The sequence below is a fragment of the Diorhabda sublineata genome, chromosome 2 (assembly GCF_026230105.1).
Source record: "Diorhabda sublineata isolate icDioSubl1.1 chromosome 2, icDioSubl1.1, whole genome shotgun sequence".
NCBI classification, from domain to species: Eukaryota; Metazoa; Arthropoda; class Insecta; order Coleoptera; family Chrysomelidae; genus Diorhabda; species Diorhabda sublineata.
In genome coordinates this window covers 16,780,888-16,805,030 of record NC_079475.1, presented here as the reverse complement: position 1 = coordinate 16,805,030, position 24,143 = coordinate 16,780,888, and the positions used below count along the sequence as shown (strand labels likewise).

The following is a 24,143-nucleotide window of genomic DNA, read 5'->3' as shown; positions in this document are numbered from 1 at the left end:
AGGTGAATAAATTTGTATGTCCCATACTAATTTGTGTTGAGACAAATTGTGACAAATTTAGAACCGTTCTGGTTGTTCAGGTGGCTACTATAGCCACTTTTATGTGATTTTATAAGCAAGTCAGTTGTGAGACAAGAAGTTCTAACAACATACTTACATTGAGTTATGTTTAAAATGTGTCTATAGTGATAATATAGTAACTTTGAACTAGCGTTAAGTAAATAAAAATTATAAATTTTCTTTTGAACTGTATTATTTCTTTTTATTCTTCACAAGTCTCAATTCCGGTACCCCTTTTTGTTTCCCTATAAAAGTTTTATCTTGCATGTATCTATGTAATACTTTCGGTATGTGTATTAACCCTTTCTCATTTTGTTCATTTTCTATTAGAGATATCAGCAGTCTTGGAATTGCGCATGCTGTTCCATTCAATGTATGTACGAATCTGGTTTCTCCCTCTTTGGTCTTGTACTTTATATTCAACCTAAAATAAAAAAACTTGTCAATATTTTATGAACAAATATTTATCTCTCTTTTTCCTTTCACTGTTCCCTTTCTCTATTTTTCTCTCTCTCCAAAACTATTCTAATAGGTTGTAACCAGGAATAATCGTTGATATACAAGCTATGACAATGTAGTTTGGTGGATAATGCTAAACAAACAAGTGTCCTGTAAACTTTGAGAGAAATCTTCTTCTGAATAGAATTATAAAATCTTGTCATATTTAATTTATAGGTTTCCAGGAGGTATAGGTTTCTAGGATATTCAATTTGCACTACCCATTTTTTTTGCCATAAACAGACTCAAATCTCTTTCTTTTCACAACAATTTCAAGTCCTGGTAATAGTGAGAAAGTGGAGGTTTGAAATTTGGAAACTTTGATAGATGTTCAATTTGCACCACCCATTTTTTTTGTCAGAAACAATCTCAAATCTCTTTTCAAAATGATTTTGAGTCCAGGTAATAGGAAAAAATATGGATCTTTGAGATCTGGAAACTTTGATGGATGTTCTATTTGAACTATCCATTGTTTTGCCAGAAACTGTTTGATTTCATGATGTATGAGGACGAGCTTGTCATGAAAAAAAATCACGAACCTTGTTATATATAAACATTTTAAAATTTTAATGCAATAATCATAGTTGTTCTCTCGGGAAAAAATCTTTGTGGATAATGTATTGACTAGAAAAAAAGGTCGCCATATTTTTCCCTTCTGAACTTTATCAGATGAGGTGATGCCATGCTTTACTGGAAATAAAGGGGATGGTCAACATCAACTATTTATATTTAGTATTTTGTTTCGTCAATGTTGTCCATTCTGACTTGATTCTCCCAACTTTGTTAAAAGTATTATTTTAAAATGCTTGATAATAAACATTATTCAATGTAAATTGTGATATTGACCTTCTAGATTGATAATCTGTACAATTGCTGCAGCTGGAAATTTCTCCATAAACTTTTCTACCTGGCATCCAAGCCTCAATGTCATATTTTCTATAAGCTTGTGCTCCTAATTCATGTGGTGGCATATCTAAAACTTGGAAATGCAAATCAAGAGATTTAAATTGTTCCTCTTCCCATTTTCGTATTTCTTCCAAAGCATTATCAGACATTTCTGGTGTGGTTACCATAAACATTTCCACTTTAGTGAATTCATGAACTCTAAAAAAACATTAAATGTTATTTTCAAAAAAAAATTTTATTGTGATTGAGCATCAATTTCATACCTATAGATCCCTCTTTCTTCTGCTGTACTGGATGTTTCAGCTCTATAGCATCTACTAACCGCAGCTAACTTTTTAGGTAAATCATCCTCTGATAAAATATCTCCAGCAAGGAACCCTGCTAATGCCATTTCTGATGTACCAGAAAGGCACATATCTGGTGGATGTATTTTTGAATCCAAAGTATACACCTAAAAAAATGAAAAGAAAAGAACTATATAAGGTAGTCTAAACCAAACCTCTAGGTAATGGCAAAGTGAGTTTGTGAGTATATTGGGAGATAAAAGATCAAGAGAAAGTGCATTAAAGGTAACAAAAAACAATTCCTTAAAAGACAAGGAAGTGGAGATACAAAAATAGAAGTAGAAATATAACAAAAAGAGAATATTATCCTTATATGAAAAAAACGAAATAGCTTTTTGTCAAATAGGGGAAAAAAGATCAATTGATTGGATGGGTAAAACTTTCAAAGGAATATGGGACAAAACCGTTGACAATAAGGGAATGGGGAAATAATCTAATGATGCCTATTTACGTAAAAGGAAAACAAACTCAATATCATGATATTTAGTAAACAAGGATAAATAGTAAGCAATGATATAATAGTTCTGGTGTTTATTAATATGAAATCAATCTTTGTCATGGTGGTTATGACACAAATATGAGCAGAGCTAGAGAAAATATAGGCCTGAAACATGAAAACAGATATTTAGTAAGGGCTAGAGCACAAATTGCAAGATAAACATCAAATTTTAAAATAAAAGGAGGAATAAGGCAAAGGCAATAAAGTTCGCTTTTGCCTTCAGATAGGTTGTATGCTCAATTTTATTTTTTTTTTGTTGTCTGGATCTAGGAGACTTAGTTAACAGATTGGGTACCATTCTACTACATACTGACGATTTTAAAGTTTGACTTATGGACGTTAAAAACTATAAAAAGGTAATTGGTTCGGGAGACTATTAAAGTTTTAAGGACTATCACAAACTAGTGTTTGTATAGAAAAAACATTTTAAGAAATATTTGATACTTTAAAAAATCTTATTGAAGCAATTTTTATTAGTACTAAGCACAAAGTAACCTGATTGATATTCAATATCTTACTTGATTACGTTCTCCTCTAGTATTCATCCCACATCTTTCAATTATATATCTGGGTAATATATCTGGTACAGATATAAGTTCATATCCTGAATTTATTAAATTTTCAACAAAGTAATTAATCAGTGCTTGCTCTAATTCAGCCAGTTCACCTATAATATGTTAAGCTTGAATTGTGCTAAGTAAATTACACATGTTCAACTGCCAGTTGCATAAGACATTTTAAGAAAGCCTCAAATTTAAATTTCATAATGCCAAATGTTCTTTTAATTTAAACTTCAACGTAAAGTTGAAAATATTTAACTTTAGCACGTTAAAGTTTCCTTTAACGACAAACTACAAATACAAACACATGTTTGAATTCTAAGCTGACCCAGAAGTCTTTTTAATAAGTTTTAAAAAATAAAAGGTTTATGGAACAATGGTAGACATCGTGCTACATTAAGTTCGAGCTCAATCTCGTCCGAATAAAAAAATATAGTTATCCGTAGACAAAAAAAAAACATCGAAATAGAAACTATTTCAAAATTTTTGTTAATTATTAACTAGTGATTTTGTTTGAATTTATTCCTAAACTGATTTCTTATGATGGATATACTTTTTTTCATATAAACTCTGTTCGAATGAATGCTTAAGTACATTTAAAATATTGATTGATACCTTGAAATATCAAGTAAATCAAATTTTTGAAGCTAAATAAACTCACCTAGAATATAATAGCTCCTATTTCCAGATACATTACCGAGTTGTTCTGTTCTCACCAAATTAAGTTTTTTAGCTATTTCACCAAATTCTTCACATTTAAAAGGAAACAATTTTTTATTATTAACTACTTTAATTACTTTTGGTTTATCGCCATTAGTATAAATATTTGGATGAGTGTCATTGGGAATTTGATTCAACTCTTTATAATATTGGCTCCTAATACTTTCATATTCATGTGATTGCCCATTAATTTTCTCTAGTTTATTTTTCAACTCGTGTAACAACTTAATATCACCAACACCTTTTCTGTTATTTATATTCTTTTCTATTGCATTTGAATTACAAGGATTACAAAGATATTCTTCATTAAGCTCGGGATACTCAGGAATCTTCCAAGGTATTGTAGAACTCCATAACTTGAAGTTTTTTGTAATATTTATCGTCTTCAATAAGTTTCCATTAAGCATGACAAAACTGAATGTACGAATTTATTGTTATTCGCACTACAAGTAATAAAAGTGTATTTTTTGAATAACTGAAAAGTTAATCGTGTTTTAACAACATAACCTCTTGAACATTTATCTTATGTACATAACAAAACGCGGGAAAATCGAGTTTGAAAATTTCTACACATATACGAAGGGTATGTTCCATTTAACGCCCATAACCATTCTAGCAATCATTGAGGAGGCGTTCCACTAAATATCTTAATAAGTCAGGTGCCAATGAAACTGAATAATAAAGGTATTATTCACAATTTTATCGCATTTTTTACTAAAAATGCGTTATTACTACTACTAATACTTTTCCTTAAATTATTACCGAGAAGAGAAAGTAGTTAACCTTTCGGGGCTCCTCTGTACGTGCTAACACTGTGTCGGTTCTTATGTAGGACACCCTGTATAGATTCAAGTACATGATGCATTCGTTATATTAATTCATATTATTAGTAGTACCCGAATAAAGATTGTATTGTGCACAATTAATTTATAAGTTAAACAATATGCAACTATACTCGCAGCAACTGTTACTACTATAGTAATACAACTACACCGTTCATTTTTTACACTACAGTTTTCAACTTTCCCATAGCTGTGGGTGGAATTATTCTCTAATATAATTGACAGCCAAAATTTAAGAGATTGATTGATTTAATACTTGTTTCCACTATTGTGGATCTTTTACTACTTCAACTAATGATTTTTTATACGGCGGCAATTTCTTTGTATTGTTTATAGAGACAATTTCTTAAGCCTTTTCGTTTATTTATAGAAAATTAAAAATTATGTAAAGTGAGACAGTGTATATAAATAACCAAAGGCTTGTTTTGATCAATGATATTTATACAATAGTCAAGAGTTAGTTATTAATATATACATCAAATTTGCAATCCAACTCTTGTGATGAAATTCTCATATTTTTTTAAATCAATGGAAAGTTCTGATTTAGCCAACATTGGATATGCTATTTGTGTTAGGTTTTTGCGAAGGAAACTGTGGAATAACATCGGAGGAGGTTTCCTAATCGCATAGTTAGGGTATATATAAATAAGTCTCCAACAGTCGGAGACAGTAGATAATTTGTTGCCATAATGAATATATCGTAATAGTGAAAAATAAACCAAATAGTGAATTCAGATAAATTAGATAAGTGTTTAGTAGTAAGTGGTAGGGGATAATGAATACTTTAGTGTTAGTATAAATAAATTCCGTTAAGTAAGAGTTGAATCTGCCGAAGTACAATTTTGGGGGCATAAAATGAGAAACAAAGTTTCTTGAAGGAAACAATAAGGGACAAATTTTATGATAGGAACATACGGAGAAGACATTATATAAGACTAACAGCTTGAAGCGAAATGTTATGGAAATGAATAGTCGGAGAAGGAATTTCATTAGCAGACAATCTGAAACAAAATTTTATGATACCGATAGTGCTTGGTAGAAGTGTTAATGAATACTTTAGTGTTAGTGTATAAATAAATTTCTTGTCTTTATACTTTGAATAGACATAGAACATTACATTATGAAATTGGGTCCAAAATAATGAACTCCATGACTAAGACTTTCGAGTTGATTCTGAATTTTGAAGGCCTACAATGAGAAACAAAATTTCTTGGAGCAGACAGTCTGAGACAAAATTTATACATCTCTGCTTTTGGTTTTTATGCGTGACATCCTCTATATCTATAAAATTAAGAAAATTAAAAATGTTTTATATTTCAAAATATTCTAAATTTTGTGTGGTTTTTAAAAAAATAAGAGGGGAAGAAGAAAAAGTAAAAAAACAGATTAATTATGAAATAAAACATATTAAAATTAAAAAAAAATGTACATTTATTTTCATATATCATAATCATCTTGATGGTACAATTCTGATAATAATCTATAAACGTATGATGGCGCATTTCCACCCCTGAAACACAAAAATAAACATAGTTCAAGTTTATTTCAATTTTTTGAATATATCATTCTTGAATCATGGCCTATTTCAATTAATTATGCTTTTTTGATAGAAATATCTTTTGACATTTTGACCAATTTGGAAATTTATCAAAATTTTAACTGAAATTTATGACTTTATTACTCCAAGACCCATCAGAGGGAGTAACACTTCTAAAACGATACCTATAATAGTAATAGTTTAATTGATTTGACATTTTGTTCATAGTTTTTTCCATAAATTCTTTTTATTTTAAAGACCTGTTCTACTGTTGATCTGTCAAATCTCTATGGAAGGATTTTATATGGCTCACTAAATAAAGCTATTCCATTGTAACTCTTGGATCACCTTTTTTGGTTTGTGATTTGGTTTTGCTCCCCTTTTTATACTCAGTTTTCTTGTAGTATTCCTCCCCCTTTTTTATCAATATTCATCTTTTATCATGGTAATAATATTACTTCATGATTTTCCACAGCATACTATGTTATATTTATTTTATAATTCCCTTTATATTTCAATAAACAATCTTTTCCTGTCATTCTACTTTTTACATTCTTTTCTGGATCTGCTAAAGATTTTTAGTGTTTTTTGTGACTTTTTTGCACTCTCTTTTCCGTCTATATATTTATTTCACCTGTTCACTCTTTTTTCACTGCTCCTAACTTCTATATTTCTCAATAGTCAGTGATCCACTATTTCTTTTGAATAATTGTCTTTCTACTTCATTTTACAATATTTTCCTCGCATTCTACTTTTTACATTTTTTCCTGAATTCGCTATAGATTTTTACTGTTTCTTGTGACTTTTTTGCATTCTCTTTTCTCTCTATATATTTATTTTAATTGGTTACTCTTTTTACTGCCTGTAACTTCTACATTTCCCAATAGTCAGCAATACACCATTTCTTTTCATTAATTCTCTTTCTATTCCATTTTACAATCTTTTCCATTACATTCTGCTTTTTAAATTTTTCCTGATCATGATTCTGTTTTTCCACTTTTATTTTTTCAGTATATTTTGTCTCTATCTTTTAATTGTTATCTACATCAGCTTTTCTATGTTATATTCTCTATCATTATTAGTGATTTGATTTTAGATTTTTAAATGTTGTTAAACCAAACCATATACCTACCTAAAAATATATGATATAATTATTGAGAATACTCACTGATGAGAAATAAATAGTGTGACCAATTCTGGTGGAACATAGTCAAATACTGGATTGTAAACTTCTACAGTGTTAAGAATTTTTCCAGCCGATTGTGGAATGATGTCAGCTGGAGATGCACAAATGTTGAAAGTATCATTGTTATTAGATACTACATACATTGGAGTAAATTTGTACATATGGGAGAGTACCATAACCTGAAAGTACAATAGCATATATGACAGAAATAAGTAACTGAAAGGGATTGAATAAGTGACAAGTACAAATCACCTAGAGAACAATGAAAATTGCAATTTTTTTATTGTTACTTCAGGATTTACGTATGATTAAACTGCAAGTTATTGAAGAATATGCAAGGCTCGTGTCAATACTGCCACTAACCCAAAGTAACAATTTTGTTTGCTTCTTACTTTCTACATGGGACTATCTATCCATTTACAAATAAATATTTAAAACAAATATATGAAATTATCAGGTTGAAATTTATTGCAGAAGATGAATTTGATAAAGGTGCAATTGTGAGATCTTGCAGGTATCGATCAGCTGAGCTTCATTTGCACATGCTTTTGATCAGGATATGTTGCATCTTGTATTATATTGCAGATTGTCTTGCTTTATGTCAAGCAGTCCAAGGAGTATATTTCAAATGATTTGCCTAATAATAGGAAAACACAGATATACATTTTGAAAACACTGTTTTTTGAACATAAAACTTTCACTTATATTATTATCTCTGATTTCCATGAACCATGATCGATTTGCATTAAAATTTGGAATTGAGCTTAAATTACCCTTATCTTCAAAATCCATCTTATGTCGATATGTGCTTATTACTTTTAGGGGTGAAAACTAACCTTTATTACAAAAAATCCATAAAATTATAATTATAAGCGTTTAATGAGTAGAAAAATACTTTTGACGTTTGAATAAAAGTTGTTTGATGGTTTAATATAGTATTTATAATTTTTCAACCCTGCTTGATGTATTTCATCCCTTATAAAGCCCCCCCCCCGGTTAATATAAAATTACAAAAAATTTATTTAATTACTTTGTGGTAGCTTACTTATGTTGAATTGACTCTGTTTGTGTTCAACTCAAATAAGTTGCATCCCAAATTTTCAACCGTTAGAAATAATCCCTTTCGAAAAATATTACAAAAACAATACTTGAAAAAGAATAAATACTTCTATAATTAGTATAATCTGTTTTGACTTGAATATTAGGACTTAAATTCATATTAAGAGTTCAAATTTGGTGAGAATTTTTTTTTTCTATATGTAGATTAATATTTGGTTGGAGCACTGAAAAAAAAATTATCGGAAATGAATCACTCTACTATATATATAAATTCATTGTTCTACACTTTAATGTTATGAAAAATAATTGTATTCATTCATTTTTTACTGGGATCTCGTCTTTCCAGTTATCTTCATTTTATACTAATTACACTCAAATTACAAAATGTTGTTGCTAGAAATTTTACACCAGAAGTATTAGTAACAATATCAAAAATATAAATTACAATACTAATATTATACATAGAGGGATATTATTGCACTCAACTTACTGGAACTGAAAATTGTTTAGCTGCTAAACCAACAGCGTGTATACCACTAGCAGCTCTTAATCCACCATTTGCCAAAACTGTGTGGGTACCAATTATCACTTTGTTTACCCTAGACATCATGGCAAAAATTGCTGAATCTGGTATCACAATGGTCTGAATGCCACTCTTTGCTAAACTTGTAGCCATTGTGTGGCCCTAAAAATTGGTTACAGTAATTATGGCCTTCATATCAATTATTGCCTTAGAGATATTGTGAAAAAATATTTGATTGTTAACAAATTTGCAAGCTAAATCTATTTAAATATTAAAAGTTTATATATTCTTACATGATAGAATGGAGCCCCTTCGACCACTACAACTTTGAAATTTCTGTCTTTAGCAGCATTTTTTAAAAACTTTTTTACAGTATTGGATTTTCCAACAGTCATGATCATCTCATCCATGTGAATATGTTCAGAAGCCTGCGCTGCTATATTTTCAGAACTAAAATTATATTTGAGTAGTAAGTAAACGGTACTCTAAAGTGAGGTGTCTTTGGACAGTGTGGGTGCTTTCAGACATTGTGTAGTTGTCCTACATTTTCGACTAAATCGTCGGTTCAAATTATAATATCTAATTCTGAGTATAAAATGAATCTTTGTTTATAGTTGTTAGAGGTAAGGTGGCAGTTTGTTGCCATAAGTAATGACTGTAAGTTTTACCTGATAATATTCTCTTTGTTGTATTGTAACACGATGTTTTAATAATCTTTGCAGCGAATAGGAAGTGAAAAAATATCTCAGTTTTTTTACAGGATTCTAAATGCAAAATCGACCAAAGTGGAGACGTTAGGGTTTAAAAATTATCGAAATTATGACAAGAAAAAATTAAAATTGGCTCTTTCGAAAGTTACAAATGGCCAAATGAGCTGTAGAAAAGCATTGGAACGTTATAATATCCCAAAGTCCACAATTAATGAAGGACTCTCAACCAAAGAAACATGGCGGGCAGACAACACTCACGAAAGAAGAAATTTGTTAAAGTTATTTTATTATCCATATAATCTGCTCAGAACAACATATGGCAATAATTTCCTCTTTTGAAATCTATTTCTTACTGTTAGATTAGCTCAAAATATTAAGAGAAGTAGAGCTGCGGTAAATCACACGACTATCAATGAATATTTTTTAGAGCTGAAGTCAGTTGAAGGTGTGCCAGCTGAAAATATGGTAAATTACTATGAATCCAATTTCATTGATGATCCCAGGAAACCTAAGATCGTCTGCAAACGTGGATGTAAATACTGTGATAGAGTACAAAACTAATTATGAACTGTACAAATAAAAAATTACTGTATATATCTCTAAATATATGTATTTAGCACTTACAACTTACAAGTGTCAAAATTCGTCTATATATGAGTTTAAAATTACATTTGCACCATTTTTAATTCTTGTCTGAAGTCACCTAAAAAATGGAAGTTCAAAAGGAATTTTTTAAAAACAACTGCTGGTGGAGGGTAATATAAAAAATCATAGGATCATGTCCATTGATAATACATACAACTACAGTTTTTTTTAATATAAATAATGTAGTTATCTAAAAAAAACTCAAAAATTGTCAGAAGACACCTCACTTTACAGTATTTTTGTTATGGCACTGAAACATACCTTGATTCTATTTCAACTTTATACTCTCCTAAGTGATCTAGCAAATTCGCTTTTAAGCTACTTAATGACTCTGAATAATCCAATCTATCATTATTTTGGGAGGTCACTAACTGATGTAATGACTGCCCTTCTCCTTTTTTCTGTAATGTAAATATCAGGATAAAATTACATGTTAAATCATTCATCAAATTGACGGCATTGATATGAAAAAAGTTTGATACTATTTGTATCCTAAATATAAAAGGATGCAGTACTAGTCAAAGGATAGGAAATATGATATTAAAGGTTTTCGTACAAATATCTAAATATAAAACTGAACTGTGTATTTTCAAAAATTTCTGAAAAATACAAAATACTAGTCTATTCTATTGATAGATTCAAAATGAACTTATTAAATTAAAAGATCTCAATTGGATAAAGATTATTTTAAGAAAATTTCAATTTTAGTTGTGTTAAATATCTATAAACTTTATGGAAAAGTAGTAGATGAAAAATATAGACACTGGAATGTGAACATTAATTATTCATGTCGTATATTGACAATTTATATTGTATAAACAGATTAAGATGGAATGAATTATATATCTTTAAAAAAATATATATTTACTTTTGATGCTGATTCATATTCTTCCCTGATAATTTTTAAAATATGTCTCATAATATTAGTAGCTGTTGCTTCTGTGGGTAAAGCATCTCTAATGAATCGTATTCTTAAAATTACTAAGTTCATTAGTTCTTTTGCACTTTTCCATTGTTGCTGAGAAATAAGATTTTCTAGTAGATTTTCTGTCCTCAATGCGATATCAACAGATGTGAATATTTTTCTGAAAAAAATATAACATTTTACATATGGTTATTAAACATTACATCATCCATACTTATGTTTGATATCACTGACTAGATTACTGACATCTCTTAAATTATCTTTTTCTTGCATAGTGATTTCTGAATAAACAAATTTTATTAAATAAAAATTGAGCAAACAAGAACTTAATATTTTCGTCAAAATAACTTAGGTTAAAAATTTCTTCCTACTTCTTCTTTAATTAGAAATTCGGCCTCCACCTTGACAGTACCTGGCTCGAGTGCTATATTTTTTATTGTTAAATGAAAAGATTGTTATATCGTGAGAATAAAATATGGTACTACACACGGTTTGTAAAAATTTCTTCATTCCATTCAATATTTCCGGAATTTTGTTTTGTTGAAATTCTTAACTTTCTTCTCATAAACTGGTTTCGTTCTTGCCATCACTACCAAGCTCATTGTGAATGGTTTGCTTCTTGTATTTTCATGTACAAATGAACAGCAAAATGATACCTAAAGGAAGTTTCTAGACTCTCAAGACTCGTAAAGGATTGTTGAAAAGCAAGCCGGCATCCTTCGTCGTACGTTAATAAACTTGGATGTGAACATATCAATGAAAAAAGAAGTGGGGGAACTGGAAGAAATTAATAATTGTTAGGAAAGTAAGTAGTGGTTTAGCTGAAGACACAGGAAAAACTATTGCCAGCACAGATATTGCTCTGTAGCCTTCAGCGATATAGAAGGAGCTTTAGATAACACCTCAGATCAGTCCATCAAAATGGCGTTAGAAGAATGGGAAGTGGAAATCCCCATTCTAAAATAGATCAAGGCGATGCTACCACATTGTATAGTAACGGCAGAAATAAATGGAAACTTCCACTGCTACTACTGTCAAGGGCTCTCTGCAAGGCGTAGTCTTGTCACCTCTACTGATCATTGTTAGTGGACAAAATTCTCACTATACTCAACAGCGCTGGATTTACAGTTCTAGGCTACGCGGGTGATCTAGTAGTGCTAGTAATGCGCAAGCGTGAAGGTATAATCTCTGCCCGAATGCACACGGCATGAAATCAAAAACTACTTCTCTAAAAAGCACATCTACATTCTCTCAGATAGTCAAGCAGCCTTGAAGGTCCCGAAAGCTATTGAATGCACAGTTAAACTAGTGTGATAGTGTAAACAAACTCTCAAAAGCACTAGCTAACAAAAGCAAAGTAACCCTAATGTAGCTTAGAGGCTATCAGGGTATACTAGGAAATGAGGAAGTACACAGCCTTGCCAAAAAAGAAGTAACGATTCCATACCTTGGACAACAGCCCTTCTATGGCCTCACAAGATTCCAAATCAATAAGAAACTAAATGAAAGGCTAAATAATCTAATAGACTCTTACTGGAGACCTAACACAATCCAAATCATATCAGTTAAATTTGAAAAGCTTCTTATGTTAATCAGAAATGACATAAAACTGGTGGTCGGTCTTCTGACAGGTCACTGCCTCGTCAAATACCATTTTAAGACGATGGGCATAGCAGAGGATGATAATTGCAGATTCTGAGAGCAAGCCATGGAAACAGCAGAGCATCTACTTTGCGATTGTTCTACCCATTTCACTAAAAGGCTCAAGTACTTTGAAGAGGTAGTACTAACACTTAGGGAACTGGGACACAAGAGCCCCCAAAAAATAGCCTTCTTTAGGAGGAGTCCATGTACTTTTCGAAGCAGAACAATAAGATGTAGAGTTTTGTACAAAATATTTTATAGTATAGGTGTAAAGTGGTTGTAAAGCCAAAAAGACTCCCCAAAAACAATCCACAAACAGTCTAACAAGTTCATGAATATGTTGGGGCTTGAATTCTGACGACGAGGATGATTTCGTATTTTTGGGGTCATATTATTAATTCATTCTTATTATAAGTCCCAGTTTATATAACTTTTATATAGAAATAACTTTTTCTTCGTACTTGGGAACGCTTGCTTAATTTAGATTTAAAGAAAACATCAGTTAAATTTTTTATTTATGTATTTTATGTATCCTCAGTTGTTAAATCATTTTTATTGTGTGTTTTATCACTACTATTCCTGAACCTCATTTATCAATAATGAAATTTATCTTTTTCATAAAATGTTTATTAAACGTTTATTTAGAACAAATATATAATTGAAATATAAACTTATAGTAGTAATAGATAATATAAGTGAATAAGAAACAATTGATATCATTTTTAAAATAATCGTAACGACGTTATAGATACAGGCAAATTAAGTTTTCTGCAATTACAATAATCCTTCGTATTTTCTAATATCCAATTCAAGTTAGCTTTCACGTCTGCATATAGAGCAGCACCAATACCTTCGCAATCGTTTTTGTCTCCAAGAATACCTAGAAAATACAAAATGTGAAACAGTAAGGTCGGCATACATAATACCACTTAACTGATCAAAAACACATACACACACACACACACACACACACACACACACACTTATGTGCTTTTCAGATAAAAGTATCCACCTTTAATAACTTTTGTAATACTGGTATTTAGAGAAAATCCAAAAACATGTCAATTTATGTTGGAAGGGGCAAGCATTATGGCTTATTTAAACTTACTGGAAAAGCCACTCCCTCACCCCTAGCAGCATCACCTTTATTTTTTTAAATTACTTTTCATATTTTTTATGTAAAATTTGGATACTCCTCTTTGAGCTGATTTCAAAAATGTATAATACTTGTAGGTTAAAGTGGTTAGTTTATGAGATAAACAATTTTTCTTTTAAGAGCACAAATTTTACTTATTATTTACTTTCACCTTATTTGCCTGTACTAAAATGGGTTGTACAACAGTTCAAACTCTTTAATCTTTTTAACTGTGCTATTTATTCTACTTAAAAAATCCAAACAACAAAAAACTCTACTTTTTATTAAAGTTTGACATTGTCATCTAGAATTTGTAGTCAATATTGATAGTGTAATTTGATACATTATTTATTTTGTTTCTCTGAAATGGTTTACTCTTTGCAAGAAAGAATTGAAATTGTAGGTTTATACTACCAAAATAATAATTGTGCAAGAGCTGCTGCTAGAATATTTAACGAATTACATGACGGAAGACATGTAACTCATAAGTATGTAATTCAACTGATGGAAAACTTTACCACAACAGGGTCTGTTTGCAATAAAGTGCATAAGCGAGAGGGACTCGTAAATAACGAAGCAATCCAAGTGGCAATTTTAGGGCAAGTCAGCTTAGAGGCTCAACCACCCCAATCGTTGTCAATAATAAGTAGACCGATCGGTGTTTCGTCTTCTACAGTTTTCCGAGTTCTACATAAATTCGAGTACCACCCATACAAAGTTAAGTTGGTGCACGAGTTGAATGAAGATGATTTTGATCGTCGTCTAGAGTTTTGCGAATCAATGACGCAAATTATCAATAACAATCCACAATTGTTAAACAATATTTGCTTTTCTGATGAATGCTCATGGTCATTAAATGGCTTAGTAAGTAGGCATAATTGTAGATATTGGGCTGAAAGTGATCCACATATTATGCGTGAATTCCATACACAACATCCCCAAAAGTTAAACGTTTGGTGTGGTATCCTAGGTGACCACATTGTCGGACCTTTCTTCATCAACGGAAATTTAAATGGTGAATCATATCTTGAGTTACTCAGGGAAGGGGTTGACCCACGTATTACAATAATAATAAAAAATGATGATAACCTTTCCGAAGATTTACTGGTATTTCAACAAGACGGAGCTCTCCCACAGTATGCTACGCCTGTCCGACAATTTTTAAACATTCCCCGCTCGTTGGATAGGTAGAAGGGGGCAGATGATGGAGTGGCCACCTAGGTCACCGGATATAATACCCCTAGACTTCTTTTTATGGGGGTATTTAAAAACAAAAGTTTATGCTACCCAACCAGAATCTCTGGATGATTTACGAGAGAGGATAGAAAATGAATGTCGACAATTAAATCCAGCCGTATTAAGCAATGTCAGAGAGGCATTTCAAAATAGATTATACCATTGTATGGAAGTGAATGGTACTCATTTTGAACACTTATTGTAACTTCATAATAAATAGCACAGTTAAAAAGATTAAAGAGTTTGAACTGTTGTACAACCCATTTTAGTACAGGCAAATAAGGTGAAAGTAAATAATAAATAAAATTTGTGCTCTTAAAAGAAAAATTGTTTATCTCATAAACTAACCACTTTAACCTACAAGTATTATACATTTTTGAAATCAGCTCAAAGAGGAGTATCTAAATTTTACATAAAAAATATGAAAAGTAATTTAAAAAAATAAAGGGGATGCTGCTAGGGGTGAGGGGGTGGCTTTTCCAGTAAGTTTAAATAAGCCATAATGCTTGCCCCTTCCAACATAAATTGACGTGTTTTTGGATTTTTTCTATATACCAGTATTACAAAAGTTATTAAAGGTGGATACTTTTATCTGAAAAGCACTGTATATGGAAATACGTATTGCGGTCTACCAATTCTTAGTCTAACGTAGAAAAAAGGACAAAAATAAAAAAGACTGTGATTATTTCTCAATATATTCTACCTTTATTTCCACACACTTTTCAGAACGTCTGTCTAATGCTTCCATACCACTATAAAAATATGTTCTTTATAGTCGAAGTGTTCGTAACCTGCCTGATTAATTTCATCGTCGCTGTTAAATTTAGGGCTATATGATAGGTATTCAATCTCTGTTATGCCACATTCGTATACCTGGCCTGACCTAGAGATGGCAGATGGCGGTAGCTGCTTGAAAAATACCAGCGTACTAGAAAGTACGAAATCTATACAGCATATGCTTCTAATTTGAAGACGCCACGTTGTTTAGTGTTTGGCAGTCATCAATAATGAACGTTTTCAGTGAATTTGTAAACATGGAAAAAATTGTCATTGTTATATGATACAATACTTTTATTTGAAAGGCGTTAGTAGTAGAGTTCAAACGAGGCCATACGACCTGCGAAGACCAGCTTCTCAGTGGATGACCAAATGAGGTGACGACTGCAGAAAAGAAAATCCACAAAGCGATACTGGATGATCGTCCACTGAAAATACGCGAGCTAGGCATTTCAGAAAGTTCGGTACATCGCATATTAACTGAAAATTTGGATATCAGAAAGCTGTGCGTAAGATAGGTGCCACGTTTGCTCACAATGTAACGCTGATTTATAACCATGGATGAAACGTGGGTTCCTCACTTCACACCCGAAACAAAAGAGCTGTTAATGACTACTTTGAAGAATTTGACAATTTTTATTATAAAAAGGGTATCAAACTCATTGAACATCGCTGGGAAAAGTATATGGAGCTAAAAGGAGATTACGTTGAGAAATTAATTCATTTTTTTTTCTAAAATTTCTGAGTTTTCTTTGTTGAGCCAGGTACTTCTGGAACCATCCCCATACAGTAGCCTTTGAAAGCTAAGCACTGGATCGTTGTCATGAAACAGGCGCACATCTCGAATGATTTTGTCGAGCCTTTTCTCAAATTAGATTAATATGCTGCGTTCATGGATGTATTTGATTCCTTAAAGTCAATCAGAATTCTTGGCACCCATCTGGTTGACATTTCGCGGTAATAAATTATTTACTCAATACTAACTACGTTGATATCCAATCCTTCAGCAATTTCCGCGGATTTTACATTACCTACCTTAGACCAAAAAAGAATGATGCGTTGCACAACTGGTACCACCTTTTCGCTGAAGGCTGTAAGTACACTGAAAAGCGATGTTACGCGGTCCATACTACGATTCGTAACTGAACAGTACAGCCAATATTACAATACTAAAATTTTCGCGCGTTTATTCAAAAGCTCCGGTTTATATATGAACCATCCTCCTACTATTGAGTGCTTTGTTATCTAAAATACGACCACATAACGGATCTGTCACTAAAAGAGCTATACATATTAAGCTATTGGAGTAGGTGCTCCAGAACACTCCAACGATACACCCGAGTGATTTGGTGAATAAATATTTTCACTTTCAAGGAAAACGAAAACGTATCTTACCTACTAAATCGTAAATTCCTGTCTTCGATTTATGCATAACCGCCGTACCAGAATCATTCTGTAACAAGTAAAGGTACACGATATCATTGATTACACTTCATATTACTCTTACTTCACATATAGGATTGATAGATCCAATTACTCCCAAGCATCCTTTATCGCTCGTGATGTATTGAGCCTCACGAACTCCTTTTACACAATCCTGCTCTTTCAAAATAGGCAGGGCTAATTTTCTTGCTCTACAAGATGAGTTGCCAGCGTCTGACCATCCATATACAATTCCTACTTGACTTGTATATTCGTAATCTAAAAAAGCATTCAATTTACATTGGAATTCCTTTCAAATATTGGAAAATGTTTTAGTTTCAAATGAGCCACCTCCAATACAGAAATTATTCAGGAAAATTTGAGGCTATAAGTTATAGAATTTAAATCAAATATCACCATAATAAGGGTATTATTTTGGAAATAGAGTTAACAATCAATTCAAATTGATTATAGAAGGGTCCAGAGATCTGTAGTAACGTTATATTGTGTTAACTAGTTATCAAAGGGAAAATAGTTTTTTCTTCAAGCGTATAATAATATCTATATTATTTACGGTAACTCAGATCGTAGAAATAACCTATTGTTTTACTAGTGAAATAATGAACGCTCGTTATTATAGTAGTAACAAAATAATGAGAAACAATAGCAACGTCTTATTATGGGCGTTGTAACCAAGTAGACAGGAGATGTCGTTTAATTTTTATTTAATTTGATGTTTGGCAGTTTTGAAAAATGTATTCTAAAAATATCTCAAGAATAGAAGAATTTAAATGTATTATTTGGCACGAGTACGATTTCCGTGGCGCTTAGATTTCCCATTTTGTAAATCGACTCCAAATAAGTCGAAAATGAGGAATAAAATTTTTCGATATCTCGCTTTGTTTTGGAGATATCGATACTTGAAGTTGGAAAAATTTATTTTTATTTAATATTTGTATATATCAACCTAACCTAACCTTCTCGTGGTGCACTTTTAGTGTAAAAAGTTTTTTTCGCATGAGGATTATTTTAGTTTTATATTATTATTTTTTTTTCTTATGGGGGGCTACAGAGGGATGGAAGTTTTCAAAAATGGCTCATTTTGCTATAAAAATCTGTTTTTTCCAATATAATTTTGGAGTATCAGGGTAAATAATATAAAAATTAAATAAAAAATCTTTTGTTTATTGAGGTCCAAGACTCATATTGATTTTGAAGTGATAAAATATTCATTTGAAACGAAGTATTGAACGCCATCTATTCAATAAAGCGAATTTTGAACTAACGTTTGATTATAACTTTAAATATCGATATCTCGAAAACGAAGCGAGATATCAAAAAATTTCATTCTTCATTTTCGACTCATTTTGGCATAATTAATGTTAAATTGCGACGCCACAGAAATGGTACTCTACCCTATTATTTTTACGCTTGAAGAAAAAATGGTATATGTCACTTGGAGCAAAAGACCCATTATATGTTTCGCCCAATTTAAACAACCTCGCCAGTGCCTTCTACTTCTAGTAACAAAATATGCTATTATATATTATAAGTTTCCATATTTTTATTCCCATAATTTTTTTCGTAAATCCGCCGTAAAACCGAAGATTTTAAAAAGAAATTAATCGAAATCGGACGATTTTTTAGAGCCAAAAAACGAGGGGACCGCGAAAGTATAAATTACCAAAATAAAAATTTACAGTCACTAATGTAATATTGTGAACAGAGGCAGACATATTGAATTTTTGTGAAAACAAAAAATATTTTCCGAAATAATGGCTGATAATTCAAATAAAATTGCCGAGAGAAGTGTGGGAGCAGAAGGGCAAATTATTCAAATTGAGTCTTTGAAAAGTTACGAAAAAGAATATGCGATGTTTCTCGACTGGCGTAAGAAATAAGAGGGAGAATTTAAGAGTATTGTTAAGTACAAAGATACCGTAGAGTGCCATTTTCCGGATTCAAATTAGTACTGCATAAAAAACATTCTTCTGGTTTTAAAAATTAAAGCTCAAGTCATTACTTTATAAACTCACTGTAATAATATAACATGGAATCCGCTAGTGCCCATAGTGACTGTTGTTAAACTATAGTAATTAGTAGACTTGAAGAAAGTGAAAAAATTTATTTGGGCTCCTACAGGTATAATAATTTATTAATACTTACTCGTCGATGGTAAGCAAATTGGTGAAACTCTTCTATCTATTACGACAGGTGTGCTTAACCTTAGAAGGGCGATATCATGAGCCTTTGAGGCTGGATTATAATCCGGATGAATAACAATTCTATCGACGCTCATAGTTGATGAAGTTATATCAGGAAAGCATTTGTCTATTTGTCCGACTATTATTTTTACTTGCAGGGGTGTTTTTCTAAAAGAACATCCACATGAATATTTATTTTCAATTGCTTAATTTCCAAATATAGTCCAGTCATTTAAGGAAAATCGAGATACCCAGCTCTAAAGTCGTTAAAAAATGTTCATTTGACATTCTAAAACTCCTCTCAAAACTCACATATAATTCGATGTGAGCAACTTCAAAAATCGGGGATCAAAAGTGAAAAAAATCGATTTTTTGCAAATAAATCGTTTCCTATAGGTTTTATGCTATTTGTATTTCTTATCAATATTGTAAAACATTAAATTCTCTACAACTTTTGTTTTAACATTTTTTCCATACGGTAGTCCCGATCAAAATAATCTCTTATAAAGTTTGTAAATTATTGCAAAATATATAATTATGAATACTTATTGTCCTTATAATTATTTATTTATCTTCTAACTTCTCACGTTAGTTCTATTTGAGAGTGTTTCAAGATGATCAAGTCTCTAGGAAAAATAGAGAACTGAAAAATATTTGGGGTTTGCTCAGTAAAAAAAAATTCGTAACGCCATAGACATTTTAAACGAATATGTTTTAAAAGCCATTGAATTTTTTTTATCTGACTCTTATAGAGGGCGCTAATTCCAGGCTTCGTACCAAGTAGTATTGAACATAACATTTTCAAAATTGGATTTATTAAGCAAAATTTGGAATGAACTTGAATATAGTTCAATTTTACACCAAAAATGTACTTTTGATAAAACTCGATACTGTGTACCGTTTTCGGAATATTTTGATTTGAAAATTATCCGATGCTGGTATGAAGTTATGATAAATGTATTAATTAAATAGTTCAATTAGATAAGGTGGTCGAAATGCTCAGTTTTTACGAATATACAAGTCTATCCTTTTCTCTAAAGAATTCATTAATCTTCTAAACGGTTGGGAGTCAGCTATAAGGCATTAAAGTGACGTTGAATTCTTGAGGTGAATTTACCTCTGCAGCATAAACTTTTTCTCCAAGATACGACCAAGCTATGTAATCCAAGGGATTAAAATTGCATGACCAAGGAGGCCAATGAATCAGAACTTCTGTACCTCTACCAATCCATCGATTCGAAAAATGGTTACTTAACTTTAACCTTGACTGTAAATGTTACACATTTCAAAAAATTTGGAGTGAGGGCTGTCCTTGTAATTTTTCACAGAAATCCACTTTAACTGGTAGATTGTGTAGCAAGAGCTCTTGGACAAGATCTCATACTAATTAGACTGGATTTTTGTGAAATGTTACAAGAAACGAATAAATAATTAATAATAATAATAATAATAATAATAATAATTAATAACTTTACAATACTTTATACCAGCATCTTTTATTACTTCATAATTTTCAAATCAAAATATTTCGAAAACGCTATGCAGTATCGATTATATCAAGAGTAGCTTTGGGGTGTAAAATTAAATCTTGTTTAGGTACACTTTTTTATTACTAAATCTGATATTTAAAAAGTTATATTCATTACTACTTGGTACGAACCGTGTAACTAGCGCCCTCTATGTGAGTCAGACATAAAAATAAATTCATTGGATGTATCAGCTTCCAAAACATATTCGTATAAAACTTCATCACAATGTTGCCAGTAGTTGCGGTAAAAACGTAAAAAATATGTATAATTTTTTACTGAGCAAACCCCAAATATTTCTCAGTTTTCTGTCTATTCTAGAGACGGGATCCCTTTTTTGAAACACCCTGTATGTGATGTAAGTAACAAAAAATAATACACATACCCAATAACGTTGTTGGCAGAAGTGAGCAAATATTTGGGAGTAATCAGTGTAGCTGGTAGGGAAGAAGCATTACCATCGACGTTTACCTGTATAGAAGCAGTCCAAGGAAATTCATGGCCTGTTAAATATTCACCGCCCACAAGACGTGCTTCTCTGTTGGGAACCCCGCATTCTGAAATAACATCGTAAAAAAAATGTATGAGAGGAAACGAACAATGATACAGTTGAAAAATTTAGAACGATGAAATATTTATTCAGTAGACGCCAGAAATAAAACATCGGTTTCGGTTTATAATTCGATGTTACGTAACTGTACGAGTTTTAATTTTTTAGGTACATTTATATTGGGTTTATGCATGTCTCTTAGTCTGAGTAATTCATAGATTTCAACTAATTTTATAAAAGTGTAAAGATTTTGGAACCATCGGTGATGTTCATGCCGAAAATCTTATTTACACCAACACAAATCAAAAAAGTTTACGTTCAGACGATAACTCATCGAAACGCGTGTCAGACAGCGTAATTGTCAGCTTTGTTGTAGTGGTAGTGCAAATAGTGCGTTCAGTATCAGCTACAGGACATTTCCCAGCAAAATTAAGATAATGCTGATATTGACCTTGGAAGAGCAAAAAAGAATCAGATATCGAAATCAAATCTTCTAACGAAATTATGAAAGAGTATGAAGAAAATATGAATAGAAAAGCCACTAGATTTAATCTCTTCACTGGCAACAACAAAGAAAAAATATACACTTTTCATCTGATAAGTAGCATACTGTGGTATTCCTAAACCAGGAAAATCCTTACACAAAGTTTCTTTTTATAATCATATGAGTTTTTTTCTTAGATTCAACCATCGATCAGGATCACAGATTTATGAAAATGGTACAAAAGTTGTTAGAAAGAAAACAAAAATATAAAATGTCTTATCGTAAATGGTATTCAATACAAAGAGATTCTACTGATTTTAAAAAAAATATTGCTGGAGTGTCACTGTGTTAAGATATCTTTTACATCTCTTGTGTACGAATGACTTTCCTAAATTGGATAATGATATTTTAATAACTTTTACAGACGATACTTTCATATTAGCCATAATAAATCGGCAGAAAAATTACTGGTGTCAAATAATAAAACAGAAAAATAACAAACTCATTAATAGACTCTATCAACATATATCTACAAATTCCAACTTAATTCCAACTTAGTATATATACAATGGCCAATCATTTTGTTATTCCCCGAATTCACTCTAATTCTTCTCTCATTTACCAAAGAAAATCGTTTACCACGCAAATGTTTTTGAGTTTAAGAAACAGCCGGTAATCGCTGGAGAGAAATCTGGGGAATAAATTGATTGCTCCACTAATTATAAGCTTGCTTAAGCTATTGAAGATGTTGCAATGACGAACCTATGACTGGTTATGTTATTATGTTGGCGTTTGACTGGTAATGCCAAATCTTTTTTAGTATCCAGAGAACCGAGATATACGATCAGAGTGTGGAAAAAATGATGTCATTCAAAATCTAGGAGCGAACATAACAAGTAATAGAAATGTAAAGAAAGAAGTGAAAGCTCAAACAACAAAGGCATCGCGATAGAGACCAGAACAGAGAACACCATAACTAAGTGGCTTTTAAGAACTATTGAAATTCGAACGCTGAGATCAATAGCGGGATCCTAATTATTTGACTAGAAGAGAAATGATGAAATAAGGGAGATTTGTGAAAAGTTATTCTTGTTTGTTGTATTAGTCGACAGACTTATTTACCTTTATTATTTGAATGTATCTCATATTTACTTTGGCCGGGATTTATTTCGTTGTTTTATGAAACTAGGCTATAGATTCACGCCAATTGTTTGTCTTGACGAGTAATTGCGCGGGTGTATCTAAATAATCAATAATTTTTGAATATATTTTATAATTACAAGAGGTTGGAAACAAATGGTTGCAATTGAAAAAATATATATGCGGCTATTTTGATGTACGAGTGTAATTTATTTGAATATTTCCGTAATAAAATGAGAACTCGAATCAAGTAAATTTAATTATTTCATAAAACATAAAATATCACTAGGATAATATTGAAATGGTTAAAAATTACAAGAATAACAATAAAAGGTGAAATTATTGTATTTTACAAATAACAATAACAACTTGTTTGGATGTATAAGTATTACCGTTACAAACATTTTCAGCAATATACAGGAGAATCAAAAAGGTTATCATCACAAATTAAGAAAACAACATTTATTCAAAAATTTCATATTGATCATTTGATGGACTCTATTTTGCGCCGCGTGAATTATATTCGAAGCTTCTGGTATTTGGAACCATTCGCGTAGGTTTTTCGGACAGAATTTTTTCTTTCTATCTAACCCTCTCCTACCTGTTTTCTTGCTTTCCACGATAAACTGTAGCATTTTTCGTTCCGAAATATATGTCCTGTAAGACGCTTAATACTTACAAACACTTCTAAATTTTTAACCATTCTTCTCAGTACCTTCGTATTGGTTACTCTGTCAGTTCGTAAAATGCGTCTATACAGTCACATTTCAAAAGCTTCTAATTTTTGCATTGCTGCTACTTTTAGTGTCCACCCTTCCACACCGCGAAGCAGCGTAGAGAGTACGGAACATTTCGTGGTTCGCCATCGGGTACCAATGCTCAGGTTTCTCATTTTTATGAATGTGGATCTTGCCATTTCAATTCTGATCTTAATGTCTAAATCAAGGTTCCATTCATAATTTATTGGGTATCCTAAGTATTTGAAGCGTATTTGTCTCTTTATCTTACTAA

General features: G+C 31.4%; 3 protein-coding genes across 3 annotated transcripts; all 3 read right to left on the bottom strand.

The window, feature by feature from the left end:
* Window positions 1-235: 235 nt before the first annotated feature.
* LOC130440783 (serine--tRNA ligase, mitochondrial) lies at window positions 236-4,139 on the bottom strand. The gene is made up of 5 exons (XM_056774109.1): window positions 3,529-4,139; window positions 2,826-2,974; window positions 1,728-1,915; window positions 1,405-1,662; window positions 236-484 (listed from the first exon to the last, which is right to left on the bottom strand). The coding sequence occupies exons 1-5, from the start codon at window positions 3,992-3,994 to the stop codon at window positions 253-255; spliced, it is 1,293 nt and encodes a 430-aa protein (XP_056630087.1). The 5' UTR covers window positions 3,995-4,139; the 3' UTR covers window positions 236-252.
* Window positions 4,140-5,842: 1,703 nt separating this feature from the next.
* Window positions 5,843-11,398, bottom strand: LOC130440784 (translation initiation factor eIF-2B subunit beta). Its single transcript, XM_056774110.1, has 7 exons — window positions 11,229-11,398; window positions 10,958-11,174; window positions 10,351-10,490; window positions 9,028-9,184; window positions 8,702-8,896; window positions 7,135-7,331; window positions 5,843-5,939 (listed from the first exon to the last, which is right to left on the bottom strand). Exons 1-7 carry the CDS (start codon window positions 11,285-11,287, stop codon window positions 5,867-5,869), a joined length of 1,038 nt encoding a protein of 345 aa, XP_056630088.1. The 5' UTR covers window positions 11,288-11,398; the 3' UTR covers window positions 5,843-5,866.
* Window positions 11,399-13,380: 1,982 nt separating this feature from the next.
* On the bottom strand, window positions 13,381-23,835 carry LOC130440612 (trypsin-1-like). Its single transcript, XM_056773873.1, has 6 exons — window positions 23,724-23,835; window positions 21,344-21,515; window positions 19,395-19,600; window positions 17,314-17,507; window positions 17,202-17,259; window positions 13,381-13,538 (listed from the first exon to the last, which is right to left on the bottom strand). Exons 1-6 carry the CDS (start codon window positions 23,833-23,835, stop codon window positions 13,381-13,383), a joined length of 900 nt encoding a protein of 299 aa, XP_056629851.1.
* Between the last annotated feature and the right edge of the window lie 308 nt (window positions 23,836-24,143).

What these genes read in the sequence shown, in the direction of transcription:
- LOC130440783 (XM_056774109.1), bottom strand. Translation starts at nt 3,994, where the DNA reads ATGCTTAATGGAAACTTATTGAAGACGATAAATATTACAAAAAACTTC. An exon ending in TAGGAGCTATTATATTCTAG is followed by an intron (nt 2,975 to 3,528) that starts GTGAGTTTATTT and finishes AACATATTATAG; the next exon opens with GTGAACTGGCTGAATTAGAG. An exon ending in GAAGAAAGAGGGATCTATAG is followed by an intron (nt 1,663 to 1,727) that starts GTATGAAATTGA and finishes ATGTTTTTTTAG; the next exon opens with AGTTCATGAATTCACTAAAG.
- LOC130440784 (XM_056774110.1), bottom strand. Translation starts at nt 11,287, where the DNA reads ATGCAAGAAAAAGATAATTTAAGAGATGTCAGTAATCTAGTCAGTGAT. An exon ending in GTCAGTGATATCAAACATAA is followed by an intron (nt 11,175 to 11,228) that starts GTATGGATGATG and finishes TATTTTTTTCAG; the next exon opens with AAAAATATTCACATCTGTTG. An exon ending in CTAAACAATTTTCAGTTCCA is followed by an intron (nt 7,332 to 8,701) that starts GTAAGTTGAGTG and finishes TTGTACTTTCAG; the next exon opens with GTTATGGTACTCTCCCATAT.
- LOC130440612 (XM_056773873.1), bottom strand. Translation starts at nt 23,835, where the DNA reads ATGGTTAAAAATTTAGAAGTGTTTGTAAGTATTAAGCGTCTTACAGGA. An exon ending in TCTGCCAACAACGTTATTGG is followed by an intron (nt 19,601 to 21,343) that starts GTATGTGTATTA and finishes ATGTTCTTTTAG; the next exon opens with AAAAACACCCCTGCAAGTAA. An exon ending in AATTTGCTTACCATCGACGA is followed by an intron (nt 17,508 to 19,394) that starts GTAAGTATTAAT and finishes ATGCTTTTTTAG; the next exon opens with ATTACGAATATACAAGTCAA.